Here is a 19,709-nt window from a genome sequence, read left to right on the forward strand (position 1 = left end):
CAGATTATCTATGAACAATATTTGAATCTCCTCTGAATTCTTTTATGTATGATTGGTTATCTTTGCAAGTTTCTTCGAATTATCAGTTTGGTTTGGCCTACTAGATTGATCTTTCTTGCAATGGGAGAAGTGCTTAGCTTTGGGTTCAATCTTGCGGTGTCCTTTCCCAGTGACAGCAGGGGCAGCAAGGCACATATTGTATTGTTGCCATCGAGGATAAAAAGATGGGGTTTATATCATATTGCATGAGTTTATCCCTCTACATCATGTCATCTTGCTTAAAGCGTTACTCTGTTCTTATGAACTTAATACTCTAGATGCATGCTGGATAGCGGTCGATGTGTGGAGTAATAGTAGTAGATGCAGAATCGTTCGGTCTACTTGTCACGGACGTGATGCCTATATACATGATCATACCTAGATATTCTCATAACTATGCTCAGTTCTATCAATTGCTCGACAGTAATTCGTTTACCCACCGTAATACTTATGCTATCTTGAGAGAAGCCACTAGTGAAACCTATGGCCCCCGGGTCTATTTTCCATCATATTAATCTCCCGACAACAAGTTATTTCTATTACCGTTTATTTTGCTTTCTTTACTTTTAGTCTTTATCATAAAAGTACCAAAAATATTATCTTATCATCTCTATCAGATCTCACTCTCGTAAGTGACCGTGAAGGGATTGACAACCCCTTTATCGCGTTGGTTGCGAGGTTCTTATTTGTTTGTGTAGGTACGTGGGACTCGCGCGTGGTCTCCTACTGGATTGATACCTTGGTTCTCAAAAACTGAGGAAAATACTTACGTTACTTTACTGCATCACCCTTTCCTCTTCAAGGAAAAACCAACGCAGTACTCAAGAGGTAGCACGAGGCGGCGACTCGCTGAAGATGGAATAGGGGTTTCCCCACTTAGCCCCGTTTCAATGGTGCGTCTGTGTCGTCGGAGGGCGCGTAGAGGTGTGTATTCGGTGGATCTCACAGGATTTCGGTCGGTGTTTGTCTTCGTTGGATTTGTGTGGACCCGGTCTTATTCGTCAATGTTCATGTGGCTACAGTTGGATCCTTCTGATCTACGATTCTCTATAGCGGCGATTGTTGTTCTGGTGCGCTGGTCCTTTGGGGTCTTAGCACGAAGAGTTCCCGATTGTATAGTATAACGAGGTTTGTCCGGTTTCGGTGAGGGAGTGGTAACGAGGCGACACGTGTTCGGCTCGCTCCAGTACTTGTAGTTGTCGCTTGATACTGCATCAATATGAATGTAATTTTTGTTACTTCTCGTGTTTTTTATACTGTCATGGTGATTTGAGTTTTTCAAAAAGAAGAGAGAGTCATAGTTGCAGTTGTCGAGATAGTGCAAGCAGTCTCCACATGTGTTGTTGGCATTCTTCGCCCAAAAATAAATGAGTCTAACTACGATACAAATCTTTGGGACATGGGTCCAGCGCACTCGCTAAGCCATATTAATTTTGAAAAATGTCTAAAACAAACAATTCTATAACTTAATTGTGACGAACATCATCGAGTGTTCTACTTACATACGAAGTTTCACGAAGAAATGACTTCCGTGCCCTTCTAGGGAAAAGAACAAAATTGCAACTTCAAAAACCGTAAACAACACTCTTTGTAAAGAAATATAAGAGTGTGATCTAAACGCTTTTATATTTCTTTACGGAGATAGTAATTTTTATATAGAACTGAATTCGTATTCTTTCGCGCAGAAGACCACTCCTTCGTGAAACTTTACATGTTAGTATAACACTGGACCATGTTCACATTGAAAGTTTCAAAATTATTTGACTTTTTTGCTATTTTAAAATTATCTTTTGCTCGAGCCTAACTAGTGTTTCTTTAGGCATGCTCTTAAACTTCAGGCCTTGATCCCAGCTAAACTCCAAGCCTGAGTGGCTGTGCAAGCGTGCCGTGTCCTCCGGTTCCTTGCTGAAACTTGCACTCTTCTCCCTTCCACGCATGACAGAGGCAAGTGATACTTGGAAGGCTGAACAAGGGATTGGCCAAGTTGTTCATGTCACGGAAGTTCCAACACATGGTAAACTGAAACAACCAATACCATCTCATACGAGTAGTAGTGTTAGTGTATTTTTTTTAGATGTGTTTGTGTCTGTTATTGGCACCACATGCAAACATAGTTTCAACCTAGCCACGCAAGCAAGAGCAGTGCTACGCGGACGACACTTGCCGGCCAAAATTTGCACGATGTGCCACATCGCACCATCCATGTGCAAGTCTGAACAACATCACGCGGTTGGATTATCTATCCTGCATGTGTCGTTCAACAAACGTCGTCCATGAAGTACTTCTGTGCAAGTAAATAATCTAGCACTCTGCCACGCGAAGCATTTTCTTCCCTTCTCCTTCGTGCTAGGGCAAACTCTCCCCTTCAAGCCTCGTCGGTGAGTCCATGTATTCGCCTCCCCTATGTATGCCGCTTCGGCGATCGGTGGCGAGAAAGGGAATCTCGGTGCCTCCGCTTCGGCTAGTAGTTTAGGTTAGATTTTTTTAGTCTTCATAAATGTGGCGCTCGGTTAGATGACGACGCTTCTTCTTTGAGTTTGTCGTTCGGGTTTCGATCCTTCTCAAATCTGTCCATCTAGACGCAATCAACGGAGCTCCGGCATAGATTTCCGTTGTTTCCTTAGGACAATGAGGTTAGAATTTCTCGTTGTGCGTGCGTGATAATGAGATTTGATGTTATGTGTTTCAGGTCTATTCAAAGGTTTAATGACGACGACTGTGGCTCTAAGGCACTGGTCTTTAGGGGCACGTGTGCGAAGACTTCTTGGTTGTCATCGAGAAGGTCAAGCCGACTCCATTAGGAGAGCGGCGACATCGACGCGTTGACAGTTCGTTTTGGCAGTGGCAGTGGTCATTCAGTTGTCCAGAAACGCCGATATAATTTTATCATGTTTGAGGTGTTTTGTACTTCTCCTAAACATATAATAGATCTGAATCATTTTCGCAAACAATAATTTTGACCTAGCCTTAGATGGTGGTACTTGCCTAGATATCCTATCCTCTCCTCCTCCCTGCACCTAGTCCAGCCGCTTGGGAAGTGACATGGCGACAAGAAGGAACAAAGTGGACAGTGCAACGGTGTTAGAAGTGAAGGTTGTGAGCTATTCGACCAAGGGACGGTTTTTATAGCCGCGACAGCAAGCGGGTGTCGGAAAAATGTGTTGGGGGTGACCATAAACATTTGACACGCGGGGAAAATATCTAGTGCTACCAAGCTTTAGGTGCTACCGTGATACACGCTCTTGGGTCGTCGGATTGTCGTATCAGACGGATCTCAATAACTCTGCAATATTTGCAAAAAAAGTCTACGAGGAGTCCAAAAATTACGCTTAGGTCCAGCAGATTCAACAGCTCCCAGATGCCGTCCAATCTAAGAATCCGACGGCCCAGATGCCCGTATCATGGTAGCATTTAAGCCTCGGTAGCACCAGATACTCTCCCTTGACACGCGATGATGCCATTAATTGCCATGCTTCCGGTGCCATGGTCGTCCGCGCCATTAGCGGGTAGAGGAGATGACCACATGAAAGGCTGCAAAGGAAGGTGAAACTTTCTCCCGCACGAGCGGTTGATGGATGAAGCACGCTTCAAACAACACCCGAGACTCCAAATACGAAGCCTCATGGGCTCGATATGAAGCGCCCTCTGTAAATTATGGCAATCTAAAAACGGACGGCACTGCTAGAGTGTCATTTTAATATAAAATTATCGTATTGATGTATCATGATGGTGAGGAGAGTTAGGTCCTGATTGGATTGGCGTTTCACGGCGCAATACTCCTGTAAAATATACAAATCTTCATCGGTCGTTTTTCTTTCCAGCTCAAAAGTCTGGCCGGTATTATACACTTGTAAAATAAATACAGGTGTATAAATATACCCCATGCCAAGCGCGGCCTTAGAGGAGTTGCTACAAGGAACATGGACCAAACTATAAAATTCCCCAGGATCACAAAAAAAAACCCTACACTGCACGCTCGAATGGCGACAGCAAAACTTGATGTGAAAAGGGAAAAAGTGACGGCAGCAAAACCCAAATAAACAGCGACCAGAAGCCGAACCAAGTTCCGGCACACGCGCGAACCCCCACCGCCGGCCTCCGACTGAGAAAGGGAGGGAAAGTAAGGGAGGGACGGAAATCCAACGCCGCGGCGGGGTCGGAGGCTTTGCCAGCCGACCAATGCGGCGGGAGAAGCGGCTCTACAGCTTCCTGGGCCTCCTCCTCCTCCTCGCCGTCGTGTACCTAAACTGGCTCCCGGGCCGCGACCCCGCCGCCCCCGGCGGCGGCGGCCTCAAGCTGCCGGTGCCGTGGCTGCAGCCGCGGATGTCGTTCGCGGGCCGCAACGGCACCCACTTCGTGGACGCCGACACGGGCGCGCCGCTCTACGTCAACGGCTGGAACTCCTACTGGCTGCTCTCGTCGCGGTCGCCCGCGCTCGTGTCGGAGATGCTGCGCCGGGGCCGCCGCATGGGCCTCGGCGTCTGCCGCACCTGGGCCTTCATCGACGGCGGCCCCGGCGCGCTTCAGATCTCCCCCGGCCGCTTCAACGAAGCCGTTTTCCAGGTCCAGATCTCCCTCCAATCCCCTCCCCCCCCCCCCCCCCCCCCCCCCCCCCCCCTCGCGAACCATCTGGTGGCAGTCAACCCAATGGGGCTGCTCTTCTGGTCAGAATTCTTGTCGTAGACCAGTTTTCTGTATACGAGGGCACTACTTAGAGCTGCTGTTAATAAACGCGTGGACACATCTTTCGTGTTGTTGGTGCCTCTGTTGGGACCGTGGGGGTGTTGCAAAGCATGATGATGCAACTGGGGCAATTTGGATGTGCTTCATGTGGCCATCATTTAGCAGATACTTTGCATTTTTGCAACATGAAGATATCTGCATATTTTGTCATGTAGAGGCTCAATGCCCGATACCATGTATCGTATTTCGATACCAGATTAGGTTATGCTTTATGCTTCTGTAGTCCAAATCCATAATTCAGTAGATTCCATAATACCCTTCACAGTAAGACTGCCATGTACCGAATAAATCCAGTCGTAATAACTTTCCACCATTCATCGAATAAATCTTATGGTTGGCGTCTAGCCTTTTTGGGAACCTATTAGCTTTTAAGTCCCTTATATATCGTGGTGCGATTTCTTTGGTGCCTCTCGCTGATTAGAACCTTCTGTCAAGAAGCAAGTTCCATTGCACCTATCAAGGCAGATCCCTTCACCGGTCTCCTCCCCTCTTCCAATCATGGTTCTGCATTTTTTAATCATATTCTAGTGGTGTGGTCATCGAAACAAGTGCGCTGTTAACGTGTGATATTTGAAGACCCTACCTAATGTCGGCTGCAAATTCATAGCGCGCCCTGACTGGCCTGGTTAACTACGTAATATTAACAAGCTTGGCCTTGTATTGCAGCCATTAGTCATGGAACATACTCGTAAAGCCTCATAAAAATCTTATAATCCTGAGGAGTTTCTACCATGTAGGAACACTCTTTAATTGAACTTTTGTTTTAACTGGTTGTGACCGACCAAGAAACCACCAGCTTTGTTTGGTGGGCTGGGAATGCCAGAATAATAAATATTTATCGGCTAAACTACTTGGAGCTCACGTAGCCCATGACGGATTAATCGTATTCTGGGCTAGAGCAATGGACCTATTTGAAGTGGCCCATTTCGTACCAGAAAAGCCCATGCATGAACAAGGGTTGATTTTACTTCCACACTTACCTACTCTAGGTACCCCTAAAAAAACTTAGCTACTCTAGGTTGGGGAGTAGGTCAGGGGGGAAGTTCTAGATACTTTTCCTTACTTCGTATCTGGCATACTTCACCTAATTTCTTCCGCAGTCTAGGTTTCGGTGGCATAAATCAAAACACCAACCACTATTGTTAGATTTGTTGCTAAAATATCAGCATTAAGCCCCAAAATTGCAGCGCATGGCCAGTGAGCTAAAAAACCCCGAAAGAATGGGTTACATTTTTCATATGCTTCCTCTTATTTTTTTTCTTCGAAAAGGAGGTTATCCCCCGGCCTCTGCATCAGAACAATGCATACGGCCATCTTATTAATAAGCAAAAGGTTCAACAAAGTCTTCAGGTCTCAAACAGGAAAAAATGCTCAGAAAGAGCAAAAACACAAAAGAACAGGATAGCCACAACCGGCAGGCAAAAAGAAGATAGGAAACTAAACGCCTATCCTATTACATGACCGCCATCCAAACCGGTTGAAGATAGCCCGTGCTACCGTCTCCCACCGGATAGACCCAGTAACCATACGCTCCCTGGCATCCGTCGGAGTGAGTAGCGACCACATACGGATCAGTATAGTGGCCCGGAAAATAACCTGCAAGAAATGAATATGTGTTGTCTGTTAAAAACCAAATCATTCCCGCAGTTCCAAACTGCCCATAATAAAGCACATACTCCTACACGGATATGTCTCGCCGTTTCTGAATCTACTCCATCTAACCACGTCCCAAATAACGTGTTGATAGTATTCGGAGGAGTAATATTAAATGCTATGTGGACAGACCGCCATAATTTTTTGGCCATTGGGCAGTCAAGAAAGAGGTGTTTGATGGATTCATCATGATCACAGAAGCTACATCTTCTAGATCCTGTCCAGTTGCGTTTTGCCAAATTGTCCTTAGTTAGAATGACTTGTTTATGGACAAACCACATAAACACTTTAATTTTTAAAGGCACTTTGACTTTCCAAACATGTTTCGATCGAGGTATAGAGCCAGTATTGATAATGTCCAAATACATGGACTTAACCGAAAACTCTCCATTCTTAGTTAGTTTCCAGTGCAACTGATCTGGCTGTTGAGAAAGGTTAACGTCCATCAATCTTCTCACCAGATGGAGCCAAGCTTCCCAACGGTTTCCCACTAACGTCCTCCTGAATTGAATATTTAGAGGGTTGGACTGTAATACTGTTGCAACGTAAGCGTCTCTTCGCTGAACAATATTATAGAGAGAAGGATATTGTATAGCAAGGGGTGTCTCCCCTAACCATGTATCCTCCGAGAATCTTGTGGTAGTACCATTTCCAACTGTAAATTTTGTCCTGTTGAAGAAGACTGATCTCACTCTCATCAGTCCCTTCCAAAATGGTGAATCGGTCGGTCTGACCGTCACCTGGGATAAGGTTTTGGAATGTAGGTACTTATTATGCAGAATCTGGGCCCATGTTGCATCGGTCTCTATAGATAGCTTATACAACCACTTGCTGAGAAGACATCTGTTCTTTACCTCTAAATTTTCTATGCCGAGGCCCCCTTGGTCTTTTGGCCAACAGATTATGTCCCATTTAGCGAGTCTGTACTTTCGTTTTAACTCATCGCTCTGCCAGAAGAAGCGCGATCGATAGAAATCTAGTCTTTTCCGAACACCAACTGGTACTTTGAAAAAGGACAAGAGAAACATAGGCATACTCGTGAGTACCGAATTAATGAGAATTAGTCGGCCTCCGTATGACATAAGCTTGCCCTTCCAGCAGCTTAGTTTCTTTTCAAATCGATCCTCAATGCACTTTCATTCTTTGTTGGAAAGCTTGCGATGGTGAATTGGTATACCCAAATACGTGAAGGGCAACGACCCCAATTCGCACCCGAACAATTGTTTATAAGCTTCTTGTTCGTCTTTAGCTCTTCCAAAGCAGAACAATTCACTTTTATGGAAGTTAACCTTTAACCCCGACAATTGTTCGAATAAGCATAACACAAGCTTCATGTTCCTTGCTTTTGCCAAATCATGCTCCATAAAGATGATAGTATCATCAGCGTACTGTAAGATGGACACTCCTCCGTCCACTAAATGCGGGTCGAGGCCGCCTACCTGGCCATTCTCCTTAGCTCTTCCTATTAGGATCGTTAACATGTCTACCACTATGTTGAACAGAATCGGTGACATCGGGTCTCCTTTCCTCAGACCCTTGTGTGTCTGGAAATAATGACCTATGTCATCATTCACTTTGATTCCTACACTCCCTTTTTGCGTGAAAGAATCTACCTGGTTTCTCCAGGACTGATCTAATCCTTTCATTCACAAGGCCTGCTGAAGAAATGGCCATTTTACCTTCTCGTACGCTTTCTCAAAATCCACTTTAAAAACCACCCCATCTAGTTTTTTCGTGTGGATTTCATGGAGCGTTTCATGTAGGACCACAACCCCTTCTAGGATGTTTTTGTCCGGCATGAAAGCAGATTGAGATGGCTGCACCACAGAATGCGCAATCTGCGTAAGCTTGCTAGTTCCAACCTTGGTGAAAATTTTAAAACTGACATTAAGAAGACAGATCGCCTGAATTGCTCAATCCGCACGGCTCTGTTTTCTTAGGAAGCAACGTAATCGTTCCGAAATTCAAGTGAAATAGCTGCAGATGTCCGAAGAACAAATCATGGAACATCGGGAGCAAGTCACCCTTAATGATGTGCCAGCACTTCTTATAAAACTCTGCTGGAAAACCATCCGGCCCCGACGCTTTGTTATTCTTCATCTGTGAAATTGCCTCAAACACCTCTTTCTTTGAAATGGGGCGGTCAAAATATCGTTCTCATCTGCTGCTAGTTGAGGGATATCCTCAACCCTCGACTCATCTAAGGACACGAAGTTATCCTCAGGTGGCCCAAAAAGCTGCTTATAGTAATTGGTGATGTAAAATTTTAGGTTCTCCTGTCCTAAAATCGTCCCCTCATCTTGGTCGAGTTGAAAGATTCTTTTCTTTCGATGTTTGCCATTCGCAATCATATGAAAGAATTGAGTGTTATCGTCCCCTTGGACGATTTTGCGCACTTTAGCTCTTAGTGCCCACTTCAATTCCTCCTCTCGAAGCAGTTGTTTCAGTCTCATTTCCGCCTCCACTTTAGTTTCCAGCTTCCTGGTATCTAGAATGAAGGACTCGACTTTTAATTCGAGGGAACTAATAAGGAGAAAGAGCCTTCCCTTTTCAGCCTTATATATCCCACTCAAATGTTTGGCCCAACCACGTAAGAACTGTCTTAGGTGCCTAATCTTATTCTGCCATCTTTCTACATTCGACCTCCCTCCTGAATCTTTAGCCCATTCCCGTGCTATCAGATCCAAGAACCCTTCTCTTTCAAACCAAGCTAATTCGAAAGAGAGAGTGTTTTTGTTTCTCACATGAGTTGCCTCTCCAGAGTTAACAAGCAATGGGGTATGGTCGGAGATCGCGCGTGACAACGCTTGGACCGTCACCAGAGGAAACTTCTGCTCCCATTCGACGCTTGCAAGGACTCGATCCAACTTCTCAAACGTTGGAATTGGTAACATATTGGCCCAAGTGAATTTTCTACCAGAAAGCTCGATCTCTCCAAGATCCATGCTTTCAATTATTGTATTAAACATAAACGACCATTTGCCGTCAAAATTGTCATTGTTTTTTTTCCTCCCGTCTTTGAATAATGTTAAAACCGCCCCCAACCAGAGTTGGGAGCTGTTCGCTACCGCAAATACGAACTAAGTCCACTAAAAAAACTCTGGTTTGAGCTCGGGCTGTGCGGCGCCATACACCGCCACCATGCCCAATTAAACCCATCAACCTTCGATCGGACCCGAAACTTAACCGCAAAATCTCCCATTACCAATTCCGGACTTCCAAAGTGTCGCATTTAACCCCAAGTAAAGTCCCACCGGATCTTCCTCTTGGAGGTAGGCAATGCCAATCGAAATCAACTCCTCCCAATAAAGTGCTAAGAAACTGGGCGGTGAAATTGTCCCTTCCAGTTTCAGAGAGGGCGATAAAATCCAACTTGTGTTCTATAGAAGCATCCGCTAGAAATCTTCTTTTAGCCAAGTCCTTAAGACCTCTGCTATTCCAAAAGATTCCCTTCATATTTCATCATGAAATTTTTTAGTGGTCCGGATCCTAGCACTTCTGCGCACAGCCGAAGCCGGATAAATCTTTCGTTTCCACTTGCATTTAGGCTTATTTTGGTCCTCTACTCGGTCCTCATAACCGAGCTCAGTGGACCTAACTGCCTGAGTATCTGCAAGAATTGAACCCCTTGGGGATACAGTACCCTCATCGTCCTCTGACTCGGGATGTGAGGGTGCAAGATCCGCACACAAGCTATCAAGTACCCTAACCCCCAACGCATCTATATCCGAATCGTTCATAGGTTTTACAGCCGCTAAGTTTCGAATAATTTCTAAGGCACGCTCCGCTTCAAGATCAAGGATATCATTGACAGATTTAGCAACTTCACTACCATTACTACCTAAAGAAACTCCCAACTGATTTGCATTATGTATAATCTCATCATCGGAAAAATGCAAAATAGAATTGGAAGTGTTGACTGACATACCAGTAGTGACCGCAATGTCACGAAGCTTGGCCGCCCGCATGGCGCACCGTAGCTGCATGTCATCAACATCCGGCTGGTCCTGGAGACGGCTGCTCATCCGTCGACCTTCGGACACAGGATCCGGGATCCCTCCGAAAGCGATGATCTCGTCCCGCGTAGTCCCGTTCGGGGTAAGGCCTCCTGCCCAACCCCCAACAGGGCTCAACTGTGCTGAACCAGTCGGGCTGTTGCCATCAGTCGTCGGCCCTACCGGCGAAGCCCCACCAGCCACCACCGTCGAGGGGCCCGAGGCGTCCGGCGGCGTCGGCCTAGGGCTGCAGCAAGGGGAAGCTGCAACTGCCGCCCCCTGCAGGGGCGCCTTGGGAGAGGTAGGAGCGGGGGCCACCTGCCCGCGCCCCTCGGCCCGGCACCCCCTCTGGAGCGCGGAACACCATCAGGCGCGCAAGGTGCCACCGTGCTCCTCCTCTGCTGCGAAGCGCTGCCCTGAGCGTGAACAGTGGGGGAACCGGGGGCCGCCTGCCCACGTGACTCTCCACCCTCAAAGCCAAGCTCGGCTGCCTGACCGAGCACTGCCGCGGGTACCGCTGAACTAGGTGCACCCTCCACCGAGGTCACCTCTGTAGCAAGCACATCCGAGCAACCACTAACTACGGCGTCATGCCCAGCCGGATCAAGAGGAGGTACGAGTGCTCGAACAAATCATCACGCTCCACCCGATCACTCCACAGTCTAGGAGGAGCAGAAGCAGGCTCAAACGAACCAAATCTCAGTGAGTTCATAGGCGCAGAAGTAGATGGTGGAGGCCCCTTCCCCGGCGCCACCGAGGCGTGCTTTGTACCCGGGGTATTGGACTTATCTCGTCCACTGTCATCCTCTCGCAGCTCCTTGTTGCCCGAGCCGTCATCCTTATCAACCGTATCGACATCATTCCCTGCCATGGCCTCGGTGAATAGATCAGTGTCCTCAAACTCAGTCTCTAGGTTGTATATCAGGCCGGCATGCGTCCATCTAACCACATCCGGTACGAACTCGATATCCAGAACACTCATGAGCAACCTCGCCACCCCGTTTGCACGGGTCAACGGCATGTCCACCCGTTCGGTCTTTCCAACAAGTGTCCCCAAACTAGCCGCGACCCGAACATCATTCAGAGGCTTCGAAGGCGCTCCCGAAAAACGCAACCAAACCTGAGTAAGTGGCTTGCCCTTCGGCTCGACCTTCTTCCACTCGTCAAACTCAAGGATACACTCTGTGCCAGGCACTCTACACATCCCAAAGCTCAGAAGTTTCTTTAGGTCCTCTGCTGTTGGAAAATCAACCTTGTACACGTTGGCCTCGAGCCTGATAAGCTCCCACTGAAAGTTACCTGGAGCAAGCTCATTCAGCCTCTGTAGGATCTGTGCCTCTGACAAGACTCCTTTAGTTACCTTGACCACCCCCGTGGTCGCGTTCTGCGGCGCCTCTGGGGCCTCCCTCGCACTAGGAGACTCAAAGAACATCAACTCGGCGCGGCAAACTCCGTATATGGTGACTCCCAGCATCGGTTCACGCAACAACGGGCACTCTCCCGTAGCGTGCACCGGTTTGAGGCATGTGTCACAAAGCTCAGTAGTGCACTCCGCAATAAAGTGCCCCTGCTCTCCACAGCGATAGCATAACATCTTCTCCTTCTTACGAGCCCACTTGGCAGCTCTATCTCCATCCGGTTTCTCAGCCACTTTGACAATACCCGCCGCATTGGGCTCAGCCTCGGGCACCGTCGCAGTTGCCAAAGCCGTCACTGCGGCCATGACCTAACCAGACAAAGGTGGCGTCTGCCCAGAAGCAACCACCTCCGAAGTAGCAGTCGGCTCTGTGCCCTCGGAACCGGTAGCGGCCGGCGGTGGAGGCTATCGGTGGCGGTTCCTGCCTCCGCGGCCACCACGATGACCACGGTATCCACCTCTCTGCCGGTAGTCCGGGCCAGACGCCCCCTCAACGAAACCTCCCGGAGGGCCGTAGAATGGACGATCCGCCGTCCTGTCACTCTGCCACGCGTACCCACGGCCACCGCCCGTCGACGACGAGCCCCGATGTTGGCCATCACCATACACATCGTAGCCATCATCTCCCCACTGTCCTCGAGGGGGTCCGCGACCGCCGTGGGCGAAACCCTGACCTCGGTTCGTCGCATACTGCTACGGGCCTGAACCATAGCCTCCTCTAGGAACCGCCGGCGCAGCCCTAGCCGCGTGCGGCTGCGCCACACTGGGCGGCGGAGCGGTCGTGTGCTGCGAAGCCGCAGCCCGCTGCTGAGGCGGTTGCGCCACATGGTGCGGAGGTGGCGCCGGCCTCGGGGCCGCCGAAGGCTGCGGCGGCGCCGTCTTGGGGGGTGGCGGCGCTGGCCTGGGGGGCGGCCCGGAACCCCGACCCGCCATGACAACTTGACGAGCAGCAAGCGGCCGGATCCTGGTAGCACGTCCGTGATCAGCTTTTGGGAAACCCGGCGTTGCTATCCGGCGAACCCTAGCAATTACTGGCGAACAGGAAGATGGATTCGACGTTGCATGACTCGGCGGCTCACTTGTCGCTACGATCCCATGCACGTGATCATCAATCTGGACCCTCAGGGACCTGGGCCTCATACCCAGCCCTAGCAAAGCCCAACTCGGCGTCACAAAGCTCCGGCCCGTCGCGGCCTAGCAAAAAATTTATCCGCGCCTGCCGTACGTCCCAAGTCTGGCGAGCCGCGCCGCTCCCCGGCGACGGACTCCCAAACGTCCGCGCACCTCGTTTCTTCTTCTTCCGAGTGACTTTCGTCCACACATCTGGATGAAAATAGTCCGACAAAGTAATGATCGAAGAGCTCACCTTTGGGAGTGGACCGCACCAGAGCTTCATCTTCGGCAGCGGCGGCGGTGACCTAGGGCCGAACCTCGCATCCATCTTGCGCCTGCCGCCGCTCCCCAAGTGCGGCGAGGATTGTGGCTTCTCCGGCTGCACCCTAGGCTCCTCCTCCAGGCACACGGCGGGCATCAGCGAGTCCACATCATCCTCGTCATCATCGGCCAGGACCCAAAATCGTCCCCCGAACCGCGGCGTCGAGGGCCGAGGATCCGCCGTAAGATCGACCACTTCGATGTGATCGTGAACCTCCTCTTCTCTCTGCACAAACGAATGAACAACAATATTGAAAACATCAATAAGCAATCGCATACCTTCAGCGATTTTCTCGTCTTCGCATAGGTATCGCCCACCAAGGATATCCCCCTCCAGATCTTGCAACACCATCCATCTTGATGGGTAATGCGCGTAGAGAACGCCATCTGATCCGTGTTCGGCCGCCCGAACATCTTCGAAATGAACTCTCCATTTCGCCGGGTTCAAAAACCCTCCAACCGGCTCCAGATCTGGCGGATCAGTTGATCCAGAGACCTCCGGCACCGGCGCCGCCGCTGCGGCCTCTGGCGACTCCTCTAGAGTGGCCTGGGGTCGTCCGGCGCGCCCAGCAGGTGGTGGTTCCGGTGGGGGCGGCAGGGCCGCCGCACCGTCGCCATCATGTGGGGGCGTCGCCATCAGCAGTGTCGCATTTTCGATAAACACCAATTGTAGGACGAACAGGAACAAAAGTTTTTCATGGTTACAATCTCTTAACAGAATCCTATGGTTAGCAACGGCAGCATGCTTGTTTGATTCGAGATATATTGCGCCACATGCATATTAACCAAATGTTTAAAATTGCAACTCAGAAGTTTCAAGTTTGAAACTGATGGGGTCTGTTTTGAGGAGTCATATGGAAAGCTACTTTAAGACTCAGAAAAATGGACCTTTGAATGTCACATTACCTGCTTACATCTGCATAGTTCTCTTATGAATTTTGAAGCATGGTCAGCTAGGCACTGTGAAGGGCACATCTGTAAATTCTCAGGATTGATGGTTATTTGACTCACCAATAGAACGAGTTTTGAAACTTTACCTCCTGGATTGACACATCTCATCTTGGCCTCTAATACCTTTACACACTTGAGTTAACCAGCCCTGTCAATTATGTTGCTGCAATCAAGTTTTTACAATGGAAAATAGAATCCCTGAAAGAACGACGGTTTCTTCAGTGGAATGATCATGCATTTGTCTGTGAGGTGCAATATTTGGCGTCGACTGGTATCATACTAAGTTAAACTTTAACCGCTGTAGCCATCAGGCTATTTGGTCTGTTATGCCTCTACGAATCATATTGGACACTTTGCAAGTTCGCATCGTGAACAACTTCAATGCCAGGAAAGAAACAATGGATATGTTCAGCAAGCACAAATAATTAGCAGCTTTAAGATGCATGCTACCGCCATCCTTTCATTTATTTATTTCTTCTATTGACAGCAACCTTCCTTATATTATGGTACAAGTTGCTAATAGTTTGCGCTGTGTAACGTGAATGATGCCACATACCTCGTCGTTCTCTGACAAAATGATTAACTTATGATCCCGAATTTTGAGTGTGTTATGCTTACACAATGGAATGCAAACTGATATTTAGATTTTTCTGAAGTATGAAGTGGTGCCGAACTTTTCATGATCTCTAGAGTTTAGCTAGGGCTTAACATGTACCCTGTGTTTCTACCGTGTTATTATGAAATCTCTAGATTCTGTGCCTTCACCTAAGAAATTCTTTAGTTTTTTCTTCATGGCTGTATACACTCCCCAACACATCTTTTTGAAGCGGTATCCATTTTTAGGATTACTTTTTAAATGGCAATACCTCAACAAATAGGTTTATAGAAGCACAGGTAAATGATGTTCTTCATGTGAATATTAATCATAATTTTCTTCATTACAGGTATTGGATTACATTATATATGAAGCCCGGAGAAATCATATTAGGTTGATTCTTTGCCTTGTCAACAACCTTGATAACTTCGGAGGGAAGGCCCAATATGTTAAGTGGGCACAAGCAGCTGGAGCTAACTTGACGAATTCAACCGATTCTTTTTTCTATCACCCAACCATTAAGGGTTACTACAAGGATTTTGTGAAGGTAATATTTAGCTTGAAACAAATAATTATTTTTTATTGTAGCATCTCATATTTACTACTCCCTCTGTTTTCTTAACTGTCCTCAACCCACCATGTGCACATAATAACTAAACACTAAATCTATGAAATAGTTAAGGAAGTATATACCCTTGTTGAATGACATGCTACAACCATTTAACCTGTTCTAAAGCATTAAAGTAGGGGTTTTGAGTGGAGATATTGGATTCACTATACTCTTGATTTCCTCAATGGACAGTTGTTTTGAAACTGATTCTGGTGAGGTTCAGGACATATATCATGAAAACAGAAGATGTAGCTGTGCATTCATTGCAATCTTGTGGTGTGCCCCACTTCACGTTAGAAAATTAATTTTGATAATCTCATCTTACTTTTGATGAGGGCTTTAGAAAAGACATAATGTTATGACCGGCATATTAGGGGCTTAGCCCAGTTAGTTGTGGCCCAGTCTATCTTATCGTTATTAGGGGCTTAGCCCAATTATCTTAGTAGGAGGATTATATAAACTCGTGTAAGGATCCGTTTTGGAATTAAGCAAGAAGCAATCATATTTGCTCGGCTTTCTTAGGGAGCCGGGAGACCTAACCCTAGCCGCCTCCTCCCCTCCGCCATCTCCCTCTCAGCCGCCGCCTCCTCGCGCACGACGGCGCCCAGCCGCCGGCGGCCGCGAGTTCGTCCACGACCAGCTCCCTCCTTCCCCTACAACCTCTGGCCTAGACCCGGTAGAACCCTAGTTTCTACCACATAATGTGTCAATCTTTTCTGTACACATATCATGGTTTTCTCTGTACATTATCTCCTAAGGGAGGTGGATAAGATAGAAGTGTTTTATATTTGCTGAATGTACCTAATATGTTCATATGCCCTGACATTTTATCTAGGCGTGGTAAAGTGTATTGTGCTGTGGCCACTGCTAAGTGACTAGCATGACTTATGAGACCTTCTTTTATGCATAGTAGCTTGTAAACGTGTTAAAATAAATAAACAAGGGAGTGATATGTGTCCTCTATTGCGACTCTAATTGACCTGGGTAAACAAAACTTGCAGCTATGTTTGAAGAAGCATTATTTAGAAACACGTTGTTCTCCAATTTCTTTCTCTGGCCATTTTTTGACGATTTTATCGCTATTCCTATATAATGTATTACCAACAGGCAATATTAACCAGAAGGAACTCTTACAGTGGAATCAGATACTCTGATGAACCTGCTATATTTGCTTGGGAACTCATGAATGAGCCTAGGTGTGTGTCCAACTCATCTGGTCCCCATCTTCAGGTAATGTGGCATTCAAACATCCGTTTTCACTTTCAGTACATGGGGATTTTTCTGAGTGAAAACACTCAGCACTTCAACCCGATTTCCCTTCCAGGCTTGGATAGCAGAGATGGCAGCGTATGTCAAGAGTCTGGACACTAAACATCTTGTTACAGTAGGAATTGAAGGGTTTTATGGCACTGGAATAGCTGAGAGGCTGGGTTATAATCCTGGGGACTGGGCAGCTTCATTCTGCTCAGACTTCATACAGAACTCAGCAGTCGAGAATATTGATTTTGCATCGGTGCATGCTTACCCTGACAGCTGGTATGTATTTTTCCCTATTATTTGTACAAATGTATCATTCTTTATATGCCATTGATGCATATATTTGTTCCCAGGCTACCAAAGGCAAGCATGGAAGAAAAACTCAGATACCTTTCCAGTTGGGTTGATTCACACCTTAATGACAGCGAACACATCTTGAAGAAACCCGTTCTGTTCTCAGAAGTAGGTTACCTGCAGCACGTAGATGGTAACAGCACAGTTGATAGAGATATTCTTCTAAGAGTTGTTTACGACAAAATCTATGATTCAGCGAGGAAGCTTCAGGCAGGCGGTGGTGCTCTTATTTGGCAGTTGATGGTAGAAGGAACACATATGTACCACGATGACTTCTCCCTGGTGGCACGTGATCATCCCTCGACTTATAAGTTGATAACGGAGCAGTCTTGTCGATTGCAAATGCTGTACAAGAATGATAAGAGACCCTGACTGGCAATGTCCGATACAGCCCTAGGAATTTTACTGCCATTGATAGCGGGAAACCCCGCTTTATCAAACAGAAACTTGTCTTCAGCATTATCTTGAACAAGACTGCCTATAGAAGCGAACAGCTGACTGACAGGATGTGTATAGCAACAAAACGTTTGTAACTAGTGATAGATTACTCATCAAATGCAAGCAGGTGGCGTTTGAATTTGTCTGTGGTAATTACCGTTTTTTTACTTTTGTCTGTCAGCCACCAATGTGGTTGCTAGCATTCTTTCCATAGGTGTACGCAACTTGTTAGCTACTTTGTTTCTTGGCCACATGAATAGCAAGAAGAATTTCAGAAATATCGGATTTGCTTTATGTGTTTCAATGTTTTGTACTCCCTCCGTTCGGAATTACTTGTCTCGGAAATGGATGTATCTAGAACTAAAATACGTTTAGATACAAGTAATTCCAAATGGAGGGATTACATTGCAATTCAGTTTCAGATTCGTGCTCGGGCTGGTGCATTGCAGAAGTGGCGGAGCCAGGATTGAAGTCAACCTTGGGCCAATTTGTTTTTCGGTAACATGGATTTTTTTTACATTTCCTTCAATCCTGGCTCCGCTACTGTTCCTCAAGAATTGAGGTTTAGCATTTTCCATACAGGAGAGCTGAGATTGCATCTGAGTTTGCCAGAAACTTGTACCACCTCCATTCCCAGGCGAGGCACGAGGAATGAGGTGAGCCGTTGGATTTCACTCTAAGGTAGACTGCTTAACTGACGATTTCAACAACAAAAAAGAGAGTATGGTTTGCTTGCAAAACAGTGGTCGGCAGATATGACTTGTATTGTGTACTGAGGGCTGGATGTTTACCTCGTTCTGCTGCGCGTGAAGAAAAATCTGCTTACACGTTCTTTTCATTTGGGACCAAAACATGCAACGGAAAGGATGTGGCGTGGAGCACCAACCACACAAGAGCAGGTCTGCCGTGCTCGTACGAGGACCATATGGCGCGTTGAAAGTTCCTAACGAATACTATTTCCCATTTGTAGCGTACACATGAGACCATTACCATTACCATACCACATACGTTCAGATGAGACGCCCATCAGGAGAGCTACGCCTGAAAAAGCAGGAGCACGACGTTTCTGTATGCACGTTCATAGAACAAACTACACGGACCCGCAGGTTGTTATCGCCAGCGGTGATGATGCATGGCAAGGACGCCTATTCGTGGATGCCGATCATGCGCGTAGGCTCGGCTTCATGTACAAATCTGAAAAGTCAGCGTGGTGTCTCTGCTTTTCTTGGGGGTCTTAGAGCGTGGAGCTCGGGTTGTTTCGGTGGGTTGGGCCGTCTCCAGGAATTTGAGGTCCTGGTGTAAAATGGAAAATGAGGCCCTAAATGTTAAAAAAATCTTTTAGTTATAACGAACTAGCATGACTAGCACATACTCTCACTTAATTATGTAATTTTGAATATTTGTTATTTCACACAACGTTTAGAATTATGCGTGAAGACCTGAGGAATAGCCAATCGATTGATAACCGAAAGGAGTACCAACCGTTGTTTAAGGTGGTGTGGTGTGTGGTTGGAGCGGGTGGCCAGGAGGTTTTCACCCAATATGGGTGATAGCATAGTGTTGATCTTTTACGACTTTAGTGGTGCCAATATGTTGGCTTTTTTCTTCTTCTTTTGTCAGTCTGTTTGGCTGTATACATTCTCACTATGCGGACACCGGGTGTTACTCATTATGCTTTGTATCCACTTGATGCTATATTTTATTAACGCCTTTATTAGAAAAAAGTATCCAAAATATGAAATTAATGAAACTAATATAATTATTCAATATAGTGTTTGCCAAGATGAACCAACTAAAATTTTTAATTACTCAATATAGTGTTTGCATGTATACTCATGAATATAATTATTCAAGAGAAAAACAACCTAAATTAAATACTAACACTTTGTAGGCGCACCTGATAGAGTGATGGATTGATCGGCAATGCTAGTTGCTTTGGCTTGCGGCATTTGATGTTAACGTGTATCTTTTCCCATGCATGGTGGCTGCCGTGGTGAGCTGACATAGTTGCATGTTGAGATAAGTGGTTAATAAGGGTATTTTTTTCATGCATGGTGACATGGTGACTCACATAACATGTCGAGAGAATTAAAGTTAGTGAGAATTAACTATTTAGGTTTATAGGATTACAAAAGATCGTTATGGGCTATGATGCTGACACTTGTGGTTAGTGATGTAGGGTTTCGTTCGAAATCACTTGTATTTGTTTCATAGAAAAACTCT

General features: G+C 46.7%; 1 protein-coding gene across 1 annotated transcript; it reads left to right on the top strand.

The window, feature by feature from the left end:
- The first annotated feature begins 4,057 nt into the window (after positions 1–4,057).
- On the top strand, positions 4,058–17,780 carry LOC123166701 (mannan endo-1,4-beta-mannosidase 6). The gene is made up of 5 exons (XM_044584497.1): positions 4,058–4,602; positions 15,177–15,374; positions 16,545–16,667; positions 16,762–16,973; positions 17,048–17,780. Exons 1-5 carry the CDS (start codon positions 4,219–4,221, stop codon positions 17,418–17,420), a joined length of 1,290 nt encoding a protein of 429 aa, XP_044440432.1. The 5' UTR covers positions 4,058–4,218; the 3' UTR covers positions 17,421–17,780.
- The last annotated feature ends 1,929 nt before the right edge of the window (positions 17,781–19,709 follow it).

Source organism: Triticum aestivum, chromosome 7D, assembly GCF_018294505.1.
Source record: "Triticum aestivum cultivar Chinese Spring chromosome 7D, IWGSC CS RefSeq v2.1, whole genome shotgun sequence".
NCBI classification, from domain to species: Eukaryota; Viridiplantae; Streptophyta; class Magnoliopsida; order Poales; family Poaceae; genus Triticum; species Triticum aestivum.

Coding starts and splice junctions, on each gene's coding strand:
- LOC123166701 (XM_044584497.1), top strand. CDS start 4,219: ATGCGGCGGGAGAAGCGGCTCTACAGCTTCCTGGGCCTCCTCCTCCTC. Junction 16,668..16,761: donor CATCTGGTCCCCATCTTCAG/GTAATGTGGCAT, acceptor TTTCCCTTCCAG/GCTTGGATAGCAGAGATGGC. Junction 16,974..17,047: donor CATGCTTACCCTGACAGCTG/GTATGTATTTTT, acceptor ATTTGTTCCCAG/GCTACCAAAGGCAAGCATGG.